Raw genomic sequence first — 15489 nt, forward strand, 5'->3', positions numbered from 1 at the left:
ATACAAAAGGATAGCACGTTCACTGATCACCTGCATTGACATTATGGTTCCAATTCCATTGTTCAACAAGTCAAGCAACATTAATTCTTAAAGTCAGATTGATTATATAGAATTCTAAAAGTAAAAATGAAGCAAACAGCGCATGACAGGTTATCCACCTAATCAATTTTCTTCTGCATATGTTTTACTTGTGAAAAATACAAATATTTATCATAATAGAGGGACAACAGAGATACTGAAATTTAGTCATTTCACTCAACTGTTCACAACTTCAAAACAATATAAAGTTTAAAATTACATTTTCTATTACTTCTTTATTTATGTTTAGTTTTGTACAATCTCAGTATATACTATATTAAAATGTTAAACTATCAGAAGTAAGGGGAAAACAGTGATTTCTATACCTTAGTCCGTATGTCTCCTAAGAGCTGATAGCAGTAAATTATTAAAGAGAAATAGAGAAATTAAGAACATTGAGGATAATTGCCATGTACTAGTACTATAACTAATTTTCATTATGGTATCATCTGTCACTAGAAGCAACAGTGGGTTGTTTTTTGTTTTTTATTATATTGAAGAAAATGGCTATTAGCATGCAACTTTATTTATTCTTTGCCCTCACAATCTCTGATATAAAATATGTAACACTGCCATATCATATATTAAGAAGAAGAAATTTTACACATCTATACTTTTCCAGAAAAATATATCATAATATAATTTATTAGGTCTTCACAAACTAAGACAAGACACAAACTTCCCAGCTTAAAACTTTCTGGCTGTCTTACACAATGACAATTCAACTTGAGGACCCTGTTATATACAGTCAACTATCTCAGCACCAAGCAATCAAATGTTCCTGGTTTTGGAATTTTTTGTCAAAATGTTTTTCCCCTTTTTCTGTTGTAGAAGTTTTCTGACCAGCTCTGCTCTCAGCATCTGGAACCTTCCACCCAATTCTGCAATTGCAAAGACTCTCTATAGAAGCAAATTACTAGAATGCCTTATAAGAATTAATTTTAAAATACAAAAAACGAACAAAAAACAACTAACACCCTCTTCGGCCTCAAAAAATAACCAAAAACCAAAAACATGAAACCCAAACAGGCTAAGGGATTGAGAAAAACAGACTTCTCACCCTAGAGGAAAAAAAAACAAAACACCTCAGCGAAAGAAACCCGCTATCCAAACTCTGAATCAGAGGTGTGTAGTGAGAATCCTGTTTGATTATAGTCAAAGAAGCAGAAGTATTAACATTACAATTTGCACAGAATTCCCACTCTTCAATGCTGAATAACTTGAGGGATGCTCCTAAAACAAACAGCACTGAAACAGTGTAACAAGTAGGCCTATGCTTAACTGTATGTGGAATTATTTCATGACCTTCGGAAGGAATCCAGAATGTGCTCATAGTACCACATTATCAGTGTAAAGCCTGATTTGAAGTGGATCAGTCAGAGCTTGAAGCTCTATGAATTGAGCTCTTTGCTACCAGGAAAATGAACATTCATATAAAAAATGTTAATTGGTAGAATCTGAATAGCTTGAAAGTAGCATTCATCAGTTTTGAGCAGACTATGTTAATACCATAACAGGAGGAGGGGGTGCGCTTATTAATTAACGAGTTATTTCTAACACGTAAAGAGCCATGTGAATCAGGTGACCAAGCCCTGCAGAGACACTTCTTTAAATTCAACAGATCCACGATAGCCCAAAACAGTTGCCAAATAAACAGGAATAGAATAAATCTTTAATCCTTGACTTGCAATTAAATGGTAGTGTAGCAGTTTTGTGGGGCTGGTGGCAGGAGGAGAGAGAGAGAATTAGGTCAATTTACATTACAAATATTTTATATTTACAAATAGATGTCATGATACTGAAGTTCTACCTTTTCAAGAACCTGGAGAGGGACAGATTCCTGTACTGCACCAGAGTAAAATAAACCCAGAGCCAGATTCTCATCCAAATGGATAGTCACTACCAATCTGAGCAAGACTGAGAAAAGACGGTTACTCACCTTTGTAACTGTTGTTCTTCGAGATGTGTTGCTCACATCCATTCCAGTTAGGTGTGCGCGCCGCGCGTGCACGTTCGTTGGAAACTTTTTACCCTAGCAACTCCAGTGGGCCGGCAGGTCGCCCCCTGGAGTGGCGCCGCCATGGCGCCCAATATATATCCCTGCCGGCCCGCCCGCTCCTCAGTTCCTTCTTGCCGGCTACTCCGACAGTGGGGAAGGAGGGCGGGTGTGGAATGGATGTGAGCAACACATCTCGAAGAACAACAGTTACAAAGGTGAGTAACCGTCTTTTCTTCTTCGAGTGATTGCTCACATCCATTCCAGTTAGGTGACTCCCAAGCCATACCTAGGCGGTGGGGTCGGAGTGAGAAGTCGCGGCACGGAGCACTGCAGTTCCGAAGGCCGCATCCTCCCTCGACTGCTGGACCAGGGCGTAGTGGGAAGCAAAGGTGTGGACCGATGACCAGGTCGCTGCCCGACAGATTTCCTGGATGGGCACGCGGGCGAGGAAAGCCAGCGACGACGCCTTCGCCCTGGTAGAATGCGCAGTCACACGGCCCGTAGGGACATGGGCCAAGTCATAACAGGTCCTGATACAGGACGTAACCCAAGAGGATACCCTCTGGGAGGAGATAGGAAGCCCTTTCATACGATCTGCTACCGCCACGAAAAGCTGGGGGGATTTTCGGAAGGGCTTAGTCCTCTCTATGTAGAACGCGAGAGCCCTACGGACATCCAGCGAGTGGAGCTGCTGCTCCCTGCCTGAGGAGTGAGGTTTTGGGAAAAAAAACGGAAGGAAAATCTCTTGGTTGACGTGGAAGGCTGAGACCACCTTGGGCAGAAAAGCAGGGTGTGGTCTCAGCTGCACCTTCTCCTTGTGGAAGACCGTATATGGGGGGTCTACCACAAGAGCTCGGAGCTCCGACACCCGTCTAGCTGAGGTGATAGCTACTAGAAAGGCAGTTTTCCAAGAGAGGTAGAGCAGGGAGCAAGTAGCTAACGGCTCAAAGGGGGGCCCCATGAGCCGGGACAACACCAGGTTAAGATCCCAGGTTGGAGCAGGGGGACGGACGTTAGGGAATAAACATTCCAGCCCTTTCAGGAATCTCGACACCGTCGGGTGAGAAAAAACGGAGCGACCGTCCGCACCCGGGTGAAAGGTGGAGATAGCTGCTAGGTGGACTCGCAACGACGATAAGGCCAGACCTTGCCCTTTGAGGGACCAAACGTAGTCTAAGATTTCGGTTATCGAAACTTCCATAGGGCGGAGATTTCTCTCTACGCACCAACAGGAGAAGCGCTTCCATTTCGCCGAATATGTGGCTCTTGTGGACGGTTTCCTGCTGCTCAAGAGCACCTCTCTCACAGGCGTGGAGCAGCGCAGCTCGGAACCAGTCAGCCACGCAGGAGCCACGCCGCTAGGTGCAGCGACTGCAGGTCTGGGTGACAGAGGGTCCCGTGGTCCTGGGTAATCAGGTCCGGATGAAGGGGCAGGGGAACTGGGTCGGCTATGGCCAAGTCCAGCAGCATGGTGTACCAGTGCTGCCTGGGCCATGCCGGGGCCACCATGATCACGAGAGCCCTGTCTCTGCGCACCTTCAGGAGGACCTTGTGGACCAGAGGGAACGGGGGAAACGCATAGTACAGGTGGGTCGACCACTGGATGAGGAAGGCATCCGCTATCGACCCCGGCTCCCTGCCCTGAAAGGAGCAGAACGTTTGGCACTTCCTGTTCCCCTTGGACGCGAAGAGGTCCACCCGGGGATAACCCCACCTCCGGAAAATGGAGAGAGCGACGTCCGGGCGAAGGGACCACTCGTGTGACAGGAAGGATCTGCTCAATCGATCCGCCAGCGTGTTCCGTACTCCAGGGAGGAAGGAAGCCCTGAGGTGAATGGAGTGGGCTACGCAAAAGTCCCAGAGTCGTATCGCCTCGTGGCACAGGGAGGAGGACCTGGTGCCGCCCTGCTTGTTGATATAGTACATGGTCGTCGTGTTGTCCGTGAACACGGCGACACAACGACCCTGAAGCTGATGACAGAACGCTTGACAAGCAAGGCGGACCGCTCTCAACTCCCGCATGTTGATGTGTAGCCCCACCTCCTCCTGGGACCACAGGCCCTGTGTCCGCAGGGCCCCTAGGTGGGCCCCCCAGCCTAGGTCTGAGGCATCCGTTGTCAGGGATACCGAGGGCTGAGAGGGGTGGAAGGGAAGACCCGCACATAATACGGACTGGTCTAACCACCAGCCAAGAGAATCTAAGACCTTCTGGGGGATTGTGACTAACATGTCTAACGGTTGCCTTGCCGGCCTGTAATGACTGATAAGCCACAGCTGGAGAGGCCTCATGTGGAGCCGAGCGTAGTCGGTCACAAAGGTGCACGCCGCCATGTGGCCTAACAGGGTTAGACATGTCCTCACTGATGTCAATGGGGCTGACCGCAAACGTTGAACGATCGCCGCCATGGTCTGAAACCGTTGCAGAGGCAGGGAGGCCCTGCCCACAGTGGCGTCCAGGACGGCCCCGATAAATTCCACCTTCTGCGTGGGCCTCAGGGTGGACTTGTCTGTGTTTATCAAGAGGCCCAGACTTGCAAACATGCCGGTGATCACGCGGACATGGCTGTTGACTTGCTGTTCCGACGTGCCCCGAATCAACCAGTCGTCCAGATAAGGGAACACGTGGACACGGTTGCGCCGAAGATGCGCCACGACAACTGCCATGCATTTTGTAAACACCCTCGGGGCCGTAGACAGGCCGAATGGGAGGACTGCAAACTGATAATGAAGAGCCCCCACAACGAAGCGGAGAAAGCGTCTGTGGCGTGGCCAAATGGCAATGTGGAAATACGCGTCCTGCATGTCGAGGGCGGCGTACCAGTCTCCCGGATCCAGGGATGGAATAATGGTCCCCAGGGATACCATGCGGAACTTCAACTTCACGAGGTATTTGTTGAGTTCTCGCAGGTCGAGGATAGGCCTGAGGCCCCCCTTGGCCTTGGGGATCAGAAAGTAGCGGGAATAAAACCCCTTGCCTTTCTCGTTTTCCGGAACCGCCTCTATAGCTCCTTTGCTGAGGAGCGTCTGCACCTCCTGCCGAAGGAATTGCTCGTGAGAGGGGTCCCTGAAGAGGGACGAGGAAGGAGGGCGGGAAGGAGGAAATGAAACAAACTGCAGGCGGTATCCCGTCTGCACCATGCTCAAGACCCAGCGGTCCGATGTTATTTGGGACCACGCCGGGAGGAAAAACGAAAGGCGGTTGGAAAACGGGGGGGAAGGATCCATAGGGGAAACTGTTACCGCGCCCTCGGGCGCACCTTCAAAATGAAGGCTTAGGACCAGGCGGGGGTTTTGAGGAGCCTTGGTTCTGCCCCCCTTGGTTCCCCGACTGTCTGCGCCTTCCGTTCCTGCCGCGGCGCCTGTAAAGGTCCTGCCGCTGGCGGAACTGGGAAAACGGCCTACGTTGCTGCTGTTGTTGCGACCTAAAGGGTCTACGCTGCGTCACGGGGGTGTGCATCCCGAGGGACCGCATAATAACCCGGTTGTCTTTTAGACTCTTGAGTCTGGGGTCTGTCTTATCAGAAAACAGGCCCTGGCCTTCGAAAGGAAGGTCCTGTATGGTATGCTGGAGCTCCGGCGGAAGTCCGGAAACCTGCAGCCAGGAGATGCGACGCATCGTAACTCCTGACGCGAGGGTACGGGCAGCCGAGTCCGCAGCGTCCAAGGAGGCTTGTAAGGCCGTGCGTGCGACCTTCTTGCCTTCGTCCAAGATGGCCGTAAACTCTTGGCGAGCATCCTGTGGCAGCAGCTCCTTAAATTTGTCCACTGCCACCCAGGAATTAAAGGCATATCTGCTCAGCAGGGCCTGCTGGTTGGAGACCCTGAGCTGCAGCGCCCCAGCCGAATACACCTTACGGCCAAGGAGGTCCACCCGCCTGGCTTCTCTGGATTTGGGGGCTGGAGCCTCCTGGCCGTGACGCTCCCTATCGTTCACTGATTGCACCACCAGTGAACCCGGAGTCGGGTGTACATGGAGATATTCGTATCCCCTAGAAGGGGCCATGTACTTCCTCTCGACCCCTTTCGCTGTCGGAGGGATGGAGGCCGGGGACTGCCAGATGGTATTGGCGTTGGCCTGGATGGTCCGTATGAAGGGCAGGGCGACCCTGGTGGGAGCATCAGAAGAGAGGATGGTTACAATTGGATCCTCTATCTCCGAGACCTCCTCTGCCTGCAGACTCAGATTTTGAGCCAAGCGCCTGAGGAGGTCTTGGTGCGCCCTGAGATCCAGCGGGGGGGGACTGTTGGAGGAGGTACCCGCCACCGCCTCATCCGGGGAGGAGGAAGATGAGACCCCAGGCACGAGAGTGTCTAACTGAGGGTCTTCCTCAGCCCTCGCCTCTGCCTCCGGAGCCGTAGCGGAGTCCTGCTGCTTGGACCCTTCCTCCCCTTCCAGGGAGGGAGGGGGGCGAGACAACGAGGCTTCAGGGGCCCTACGCTCCGCAGTCGCCGGTCTAGCAGGGAGCTGCTGGGGGCCCTGGGCCTGATGGTATGCCCAGGGTGTCCAGAATCCCCACTGTTGTGGGCCTTGGTCCTGCAGCGGCGGATCACCGAACAGCGCCGCCTGCCTGTCGGTGCCCAGCGCATACCCGCTGTCCGTCTGGGAAGATACGGACGGCTGTCTCGAGGGCCATGGTGGGGCCGACCCTGGATGGTAAGGGTCTGCGCGGGCCGGCACGGAGGATCGTCTCGGTGCCGGGGACCGGTGCCGGGAGTCATATCGGTGCCGGGACCGGGATCGGGACCGGGATCTGTCACGGTGCCGGGATCCTGATCGGTACCGGGCGCCGCTTCGGTGCCGGGACCTGCCACCAGCTCGGTGCCGGGAGGTCGACCGGGACCTGCCACCAGCTCGGTGCCGGGAGGTCGACCGAGACCGGGACCTGCCACCAGCTCGGTGCCGGGAGGTCGACCGGTGCGGCGAGTAGCGTCGGGACCCGCTCCTGGAATCGCGGTGCCGGTGTCGACGACTGGAGCCTGACCGCGACCGTCTCGATGCCGACCGGTGCCGCAAGTGCGACCGGTACCGCTGAGGGGAGCGGTGCCGGGACTGCGAGTGGCGTCGGGATCTGGAGCGCCCAAGACGTCGGGACCTGGATCGTGAACGACTGCCTCTGGGCGGTGCCGATATCATGGGCTTGCCTCTGGACACGACCCGCACCGGAGGTACCGGGGGGTGGCAGCCGAGTGGGCTCAGTCAGGGCAATAAGGTCCCGAGCCGAGGCGAAGGTCTCCGGTGTGGACGGGACCACTATCTCAACCCCAGATCTCATGGGGGAGCTCGGCGGTACCGGACTCAACGGACCCGCCGGGCCCGGAGTCAACGGTGCTGACGGTGCCGGCGGCGCCATGGCCGATGTCGAGGCCGGGCGCTCTAGCCGGGTCTTCCTGGCCGGAGTATCAGACTTCGACGGCCTTGGCTCTGACTCCAGTGCCGGAGAGGGTCGGTGCCGAGGAGTCTTCTCTGTGCCGGAGCGATCCGGTGCCGGTGCCGATACCACGGCCTGCGAAGCCGTCGGGTCAAGTGCCGCCTCCATGAGGAGAGTCCGGAGCCTTTGATCCCTCTCCTTCTTTGTCCTTGGCTTAAAAGCCTTACAGATGCGGCACTTGTCAGATCTGTGCGATTCCCCGAGGCACTTCAGGCACGCTTCGTGGGGATCGCTGGTAGGCATGGGCTTCTTGCAGGCCGCACACTGCTTGAAGCCCGGCGAAACAGGCATGAGCCTGGCGCCGGGTGCCGGGAAGGGCTAAGCCCCCGGCGAAGAACTACTTAACAACTATTTAACTTAACTATCTACTTAACCAACTAATTAACAACTATAATGGACTAGAGATGAACGATAGATAAACGATAGAGAACTAGGAGAGCTAGGGACGTGGAGGACAGCTATGCCGCGCTCCACAGTTCCAACGACCGACACGGCGGTAAGAAGGAACTGAGGAGCGGGCGGGCCGGCAGGGATATATATTGGGCGCCATGGCGGCGCCACTCCAGGGGGCGACCTGCCGGCCCACTGGAGTTGCTAGGGTAAAAAGTTTCCGACGAACGTGCACGCGCGGCGCGCACACCTAACTGGAATGGATGTGAGCAATCACTCGAAGAAGAACCACCCATGCCAGGGGCTTTGCTACAAGAGGTTATGGTGGACAGATGTAAAGATGACATTTCCTTCTCTAGTGGGTGGAGAGGCATTCCTTATTAGTGTGATCTTCCAGTATGAGAAGCACAAAACTGATAGTTTCTCATTCAGGTAAGCAACAGTCTAAAACCTCAGTGAGTGAAACAGTAGCAGAAGACAAAATTGAGGAAGAGACATTCATAAACCTGACTCCCTCTAAGACACCACTCTCCCATCACACACACAGACAAACTGAATCTTAATTGTTCTTTTCCATGAAGCTGACAGAAAGTTCTTCTCTATCAGAGGTACTGGATAGTTTCTGAGTGCACGTAACCAGGATTTACCAAAAGGTCAGTCACACCCTGAACAGTTTTGCTTGACAGGATTTCAGCAACGGAGGAAGAGGAGAACATTTTCTTGACTTTTATCTCAGCCAAGGTACAGTTATAGGAGTTTTAAAAAGCTATGATACAATTACTCTGACTCAGAATGGTTTCTGCCAATGACACTCTAACCTATGTCCTCCAAACATTTAATCTATAAAGCACATTGACCTATGAAAGTAATGGACAGGAAAAAACAAAGCAAGGAATCACTTAACTGATGACTTTATGAATGTAAGTGGCATACTACAGGACAACATGCTAAATACCAATTTATGACAAAACACAGGAGACCACCTTTGATTTCAGGATATTAGGTTAATCTGAATTTGAACATTTGCTAATGTGAAATTAAGGCTAAGAAAATACAGAAATAACAACAAAAAAAATTAAAATATGCTTAGACCTGACTTGATTTAATAGAGGAAGAAAGTAAAGAAAATCCCTTCAAAATATTAAATCAACCTTTTATTTTTGGTGGTTAAAAATATCAAAGAAAGGTAAATAAGTGGAACTGGTTGGAAATTCACTAATGGAACTTCTTCCATCAGAAAGCATCAATTACTTGAAATTGAGACATCTGTGGGACTGCGTCCATTTTGATAACATTCTGATGGAAATCAGGCACGTTTCCAATGGAAACCCACATACCTGTTTTCTGCCAGCTTGTCTGCTAGGCTCCTTGGCAGCCCAGCTGGAAATAATTGTGGAGCTCAGACTTCCAAGCTCCTGGCTCCCAAGCTCCCAGACTTGCAGCTCTTTGGCAGCTCCCAGGTAGCTTGCCTAATGGGGCACTGCAGAGCCGGGGCTTCTTAAGGAGGTGAGCTGTCATTTCCCTGTCTGACCGGTTCGCCACCTGGCCAGCTCCCCATTAAATATTTTAATTTTTTTTTTTTTTTACCCAATTTTGCTATAGAATGGAAATTTTTTCAAAATCTATAATTTTTTAATGGAACAAAAATCTCAATGCTGCTTAGTTCCAGTAAAGAGGTTCTTCACTTTTTGTATAACATGCAAAACACATTTAGATACTAGAAAGTATAGGGTAAATATGACATTACCAACTTTATATGTGTATATATTTATTTTCCTGTGTACCTTGTAAATCAGTACAACACAAGTGTCCTATTATCCACATTTTAATCATTTTAAAGTTGTGATATCAATTTGACAGTCATTATCATGGCAAATCCCAAAAGGATCTCCTTGCACAATGAGTACCATCTGGATTGATTAACATGACAATAGCTGAGAAATAAAACTACAACCAAGTTGGTCTCTGAATCACAAGTCTGTCTTTTGTTCTGTAGAGGTACAATGGCAGAGCAACTTAACTTTCAAAATATGTTTTTATTTTTTAAGTTTCAATAATTAACATAATTCTGAGCCAAGACACAGAAAATGGAAACCAGATCCAAAGAATCTACAATCTTGAGAAGATATTGGAACAGTTTCAGATTTTGGACACATCATTAATTTGCTTGTTCAGAGCTTTAGTTTTTATTCAAAGGGAAAAAAAAATTCAATCACTCATCTTGTATTACACTAGCTGTTCATGTTATCATTTAATCAAAATTCCACCTCAATGAGCTAGCTCAGGTAAACAAACATAATTTCAAACTTAAGGAACTAAACTGTTTCACAGTTCAAAATGCATATAAATACATACACCTCTACCCCGATATAACACAAATTCAAATATAACATGGTAAAGTTCAAAGTTTTTAGTCCACTTAAAATGATAAATGGAGGATTCTTACCAGTGCATCTGCTACTGCTTCTTCTACATCAGAACCTGTGTTCAGAACTCTCATAGCACTAACTGATGATGACAATCTACTTGACTGACTGATCCCAAACCCTGTACCTGTCATAACAGAATAAGAAAATAATAAACATTTAAATCAGAATTGCAACATGGAAAATAGAATTTCAGTCACTTAAAAAAACCCAACCAGAAATATAGTAATTGGCAAGTGCTCTGCTCTGCTTAATTTCATTTAACTGAAAAGTTAAAAAAAAGAATGATGTGGCAATTATCTGATCTGTATTTCTGCAGTAAAAGAATAGGAAAAATAAAAAAAAATTAATGATTAAATAGAATGTCTGATAAATATTTATACTATGAAAGAAAGGAATCAAGAGGCTCAACTGAAGCGTCTGCACTACAGAGCTACTTTTCTTTTGAAAAGCACCTGTTAAAATATATTAATTCTTTGGGTTTTTTTAAATTTTTTAAAAAATAAAATGAAAAATATAAGGAGGGCTACCAACAGCGCTATGTTGCAGAACTACATGCATAAAAAGTGCTACAAATACCAAACAAACAATGAGGAACTAAAATAATGTAAATCTGCCAGGAAAAAAAATTGTAAATACATTATTTTTGGGGGGGGGGGGAAGTTGACCTTGGGAAAGAAAAGCTTGCAATGTGTACACATCTACCTTGATTATGCAAAACACAGAACTTAAATTAATGTAAATAATAAATAATAGTTTAAAAAAATGGATTGTAAGGAAAACCAAGTGGGAAAAAAATATCCAGGATGACTGCACAGATGACAGCAAAGTGTACTCATCCTTCACCTGTAGCCCCATATACTTCTGGGGTGTAGAGAGCACCAGTAGATCTGGAGTGATGCCTGGAAGCTGCAATAACAGGATCATATAAACCCTATCTATTATTAAGGAAGCAAGGTACAGTGACAACTGTATAGATAAGGAGAATACTTTTTAGGAAACAGATGTAGCATTACTGCATGAAATAGAACAAATTAACAGAGAAAATATGAAATAACGTTTCAGAAAACAAGTCCCTCAACTAAATAACAAGTGGGTTATTGTTCGGAAGCCAATTCATGCAGCAGAAAATTTAAAGCAAGCATTCCCTTTTTTAATTCAAAGCAAAACACATATATACACCCCTATATGAGCCTTTTAGAACAGCCCATTGAGTCTGTATCTTAACTGCAACGTTAACTTGACTTGTCTACACTGGAGGGCCTAGCTTGAATGATAGCAGCCACAGTGCAAAATAATACTTGAGCTGCACAGAATAATTAAATTACTGCACAGAGTTATTGTATTAGCAGATGACAAGTTGTGCTATCTTGAGCTGTAGCCTATACCTTTGAAAGGCTAGCTAATTCAAGTTAAAAGTACCACTAGGCTCAAATTAATGTTTTTTGTGCCTGGATAAAAAAAATGATTTAAAAAGGTGTATTTTTTAAAAATAACTTTTCATTTAATTTTTAATAATAAAATATTTAAAAATAAATTCAAATTTAATTTTAAACCTCTATTAAGGCCTAAATTTACAATTATTCTACTTAAATAAATAAATATATGTTACATCAATTAGTCTCTTCAAATTTTAATGAGATTAAAGAGTGCTGCTTTTTAAATTATATTTAGAATCAGGTGAAAATATCTTTAATTTCTGAAGTCAACTCAAATTTTATAAATGTGTCACAATGTCAGGTACTGCATTAAGAATCTGCATTATTTTCAGTCTTTATAATGGAGTGTATATTGGTACAGGATGAACCTCTCTAATTTGGCACTTGCTGGTCCGGTAACATCCGTGGTCCGGCATAGGCGCCGACTCCATGAGTGCTCCGGGGCTGGAGCACCCATGAGGAAAAATTAGTGGGTGCGGAGTATTCACCAGCACCAAGCTCCCCCGTGCCTCTCACACGCTGGTGTCCCCACACTTGCCAACTCCTCCTCCTCCCACCCAGTGCTTCTGGAGTGCCCCGAACAGCTGATTCACAAGTTCAAGCTCTGGGAAGGAGGGGGAGGACCTGGGGCCAGGGCTGGGACCCTGGGTGAGGGGCTAGCAGCTGGAAGACAGCAGCTGGGACCAGGTGGCAGCGGGGCCAAGCTGTTGTGGGGGCCACACTGGGTGCACTGCCTGCGGGTGCTGCAGCATCCCCTACATACGTGCCTACAGAGACCCCCGGCACTCTGCATTGACCTCCCGGGGTTCGGTAAATACTCTGGCTCGGCACCGGTCAGGTCCTGAGGGTGCCGGACTAGACAGGTACAACTTGTATTTACATTTTTTCAAATGCAAGTACTTTCAGTTACTGGTGTGCAGAAAAGCTTGTGCCTTAATTTTAGTTTCAGTTTAGCTAGCAAGTACAGTGAGAATATTTTCTTCATTTGGACTAGTTCATTCAAAGCTGAGAAATTGATTGGGAGTTGAAAAAGCAAGAAAGCTTGTTTTCCTCTTCCAATCTATGAATAAAAATATGTGGGACAGGATGAGATCTACTAATTCTAAACATTTGAAGGACATGGGGCCAGACTATCAAAGGTATTTAGGTTTCAACTGCTTTTGAAAATCTCACTAGGCACCTTTCTGCATCTTTAGGTGCCTAAATACCTTTGAAAATCTGTCACCATGTCCTTCAAGTTTTTAGGATTAACTTCCCTTGGACATGAAACTGAAATACCTTCAAAAATCTGGCTCATGGTGACCATAAACAATCCATCAGTTTACTAACTACAGTTAATACTTCCTTTTTTTAACTAATCAGTTTTAAATGCAAAATATGTTCTGATAAACTTATTTGTTTTTCTTATGTATCAACATATTTAAGGTAGTTTGATTTAACTAACAATTTTAAAATGCTGGTTTTGTACTATTTAAATTTAATTCAAATTTCCATCCAAATATATCTTGACACCAACCCTGAGTAAAAAATTGTAATCTAATAGGAAAGAATTGTATCATTCACCATTTTCTAATTGTAAAAATTAAGAATCTGAACAAATGTATGACAAGCTATATAACTGATTAAATACATATGTACAGATCTTCTACATCCTCCTGATTAGCAAGAAGTACGGTCAAATTTAGTGTAAAAGCTTTATTTGGTTGCAAAACAGCATGTTTTAATGGTTATTCAAACCAATGAGAATGAACCTGTCTGTAAGAAAATAACTACCTTAAATATGTTGATACATAAGAAAAACAAGTACGTTTATCAAAACATATTTTGCATTTAAAAATGATTAGTTAAAGAAAGGAAGTACAAATGCAAACAAGATTGAAATTAGTTATTATGTCAAGGTTTCCTGCTTGCTGATTTAAATAATGAATAAAATCTGTGATTTAAATCAATCAATCCTGGTATGGACAGGACTTGAGTTACAGGTAACATTCCACTTATAACCTGAGTTGACTTTATAGTGAAGACAAGCCCCCTTAGTATGCAATAGATGACACTTTTTCATTGTAAATGTTGTAATCCACTAAGCAATGTTTAATATATTTTGCATCAATATAAATATGCTTACATTATTTAACTATGAAGTGTTGTTTTTTCTCCCCCACTAACTATGTTATTGGATGTTTGGTTCTTTGGCAATCATATGCCAGCATACTCGACTAGACACTCAGCAGTACAAAAGTCAACACAAAATCAATGGCAGTGACACATGCTATCTGCAGGGCTTTGAACACATGCACTAGTGGGAGCAATTTCTCTATAATCTTCTACTGAAAATTCAATTCTTCCACTCAAGATATGAATTAAGAGTTCACAATATCACTAGGAATTCTATTTAAAACAACCTCTCTCTCTCCACAATTATATAAAACAAGCAAGCCAAAATATGATAATACTTTGCTATAACATATTATAACATGTAAAGTTGATTTTATTCCACAATCTCTTCTTCAAGAGTGCTCTTTGTACTCCTGATATTATAATGGACCATCTCTAATTATTTAATTTGGTTATTATTTTACCAAATTTTTAAAGATTTGTTATAATGAAAAATGTTGAAAAGGACTAAAAAATAATGTACTTTCTGGTCAAAGGAATTTAGAAAGTAATCTTGAAAAATATAAACCTTTAAAATTAACTGTATATCATAAATCAATATTCACTTGCATATAAATCACTTGTTTCTTAGACCGGTGAATTAAAATAGGTGCTCCTCCTCAATTCTTTGATATCAGCATCTGTAATCCCACTGTGATGTGGGATTACAAAAAGATTTATATACCACATATAGAAATGGCATAAACTTGGCACATTATGCAAACAAAATATTTTTTGGGAGCCATTAACAACAGTCTATAGTTGTAGAAGGGTTATATGGCAAAATTGTCACGTACATTATAAAAGAAAACTAACCACTGAGACAGCTGATTTACTTAGTATACATTCCACTGGAATCAGTGGAAAATTTGAGCGAGTAAGGTCTGCAGAATTATTTAAAGAAATAAATTTGACAATAGATTAATTATATGGAATAAGACAAACTGGCTTAACTAATCGCTAGGGAAATTTGAAAACAAAGAAATCAGGAAATAGAAAGGGAAGAAGTCCTGTGATATTTATTTCAGGAACAGACATTTTTACTAAATCTTGATTTCCACAGGGTTATTTTACATTATTGATACAAGCAACAGATACAACCTACTTGTGGCATTTGGCATCTGAACACAGAGGATAAAAACTTCATTAACAACAACAACAGAAATAACATTTCAAGTAACAGCTTTCCCAGTAACCCAATCTCTAACAACAACATTATGGAGTTATTTTAATAATGGTGTTTTAAAAATATGGAGCACTTGGCTTGGCATAACACGTCAATCATATACAACATGCAAGCAATTAAACTATTCAACTGTTCAAGCTGCAGAGTAGCAAAAGAAGCATATAAGTATCTGAAAACACTCTCCTTTTTGAAAACAAACACGTAGTACACCACAGAACCTATCAGTTGCATATTGATAAAGAGTTGACTAGTGGATCCTATATAACATGCTCATTCATTAGGTTTTCTGATTAAATAGCATCTGGTTAAATTAGTATTAGATACCGAGACAGCTTCCATTTATTTACTCAACTCTTTGCCAGTAAAAATAAGGCTGAAAGGAGCAAAC

At 44.9% G+C, this 15489-nt stretch overlaps 1 protein-coding gene across 30 annotated transcripts in view; it reads right to left on the reverse strand.

Annotated features, from left to right (window-relative positions):
* Window positions 1-15489, reverse strand: part of CLASP2 (cytoplasmic linker associated protein 2) — a 292183-nt gene that overhangs the window by 64592 nt on the left and 212102 nt on the right. For 17 of the 30 annotated variants that reach the window (XM_030551253.1, XM_030551246.1, XM_030551236.1 and 14 more), the window contains 3 exons: window positions 11169-11231; window positions 10343-10449; window positions 405-428 (listed from right to left, as the gene is read on the reverse strand). In XM_030551253.1, the coding sequence (XP_030407113.1) occupies window positions 405-428; window positions 10343-10449; window positions 11169-11231 (194 nt within the window). The remainder of the gene's footprint in view (window positions 1-404; window positions 429-10342; window positions 10450-11168; window positions 11232-15489) is intronic. The other 13 variants (XM_030551251.1, XM_030551245.1, XM_030551240.1 and 10 more) reach the window with 3 other exon arrangements.

Source organism: Gopherus evgoodei, chromosome 2 (assembly GCF_007399415.2).
Source record: "Gopherus evgoodei ecotype Sinaloan lineage chromosome 2, rGopEvg1_v1.p, whole genome shotgun sequence".
Taxonomy (NCBI): domain Eukaryota; kingdom Metazoa; phylum Chordata; order Testudines; family Testudinidae; genus Gopherus; species Gopherus evgoodei.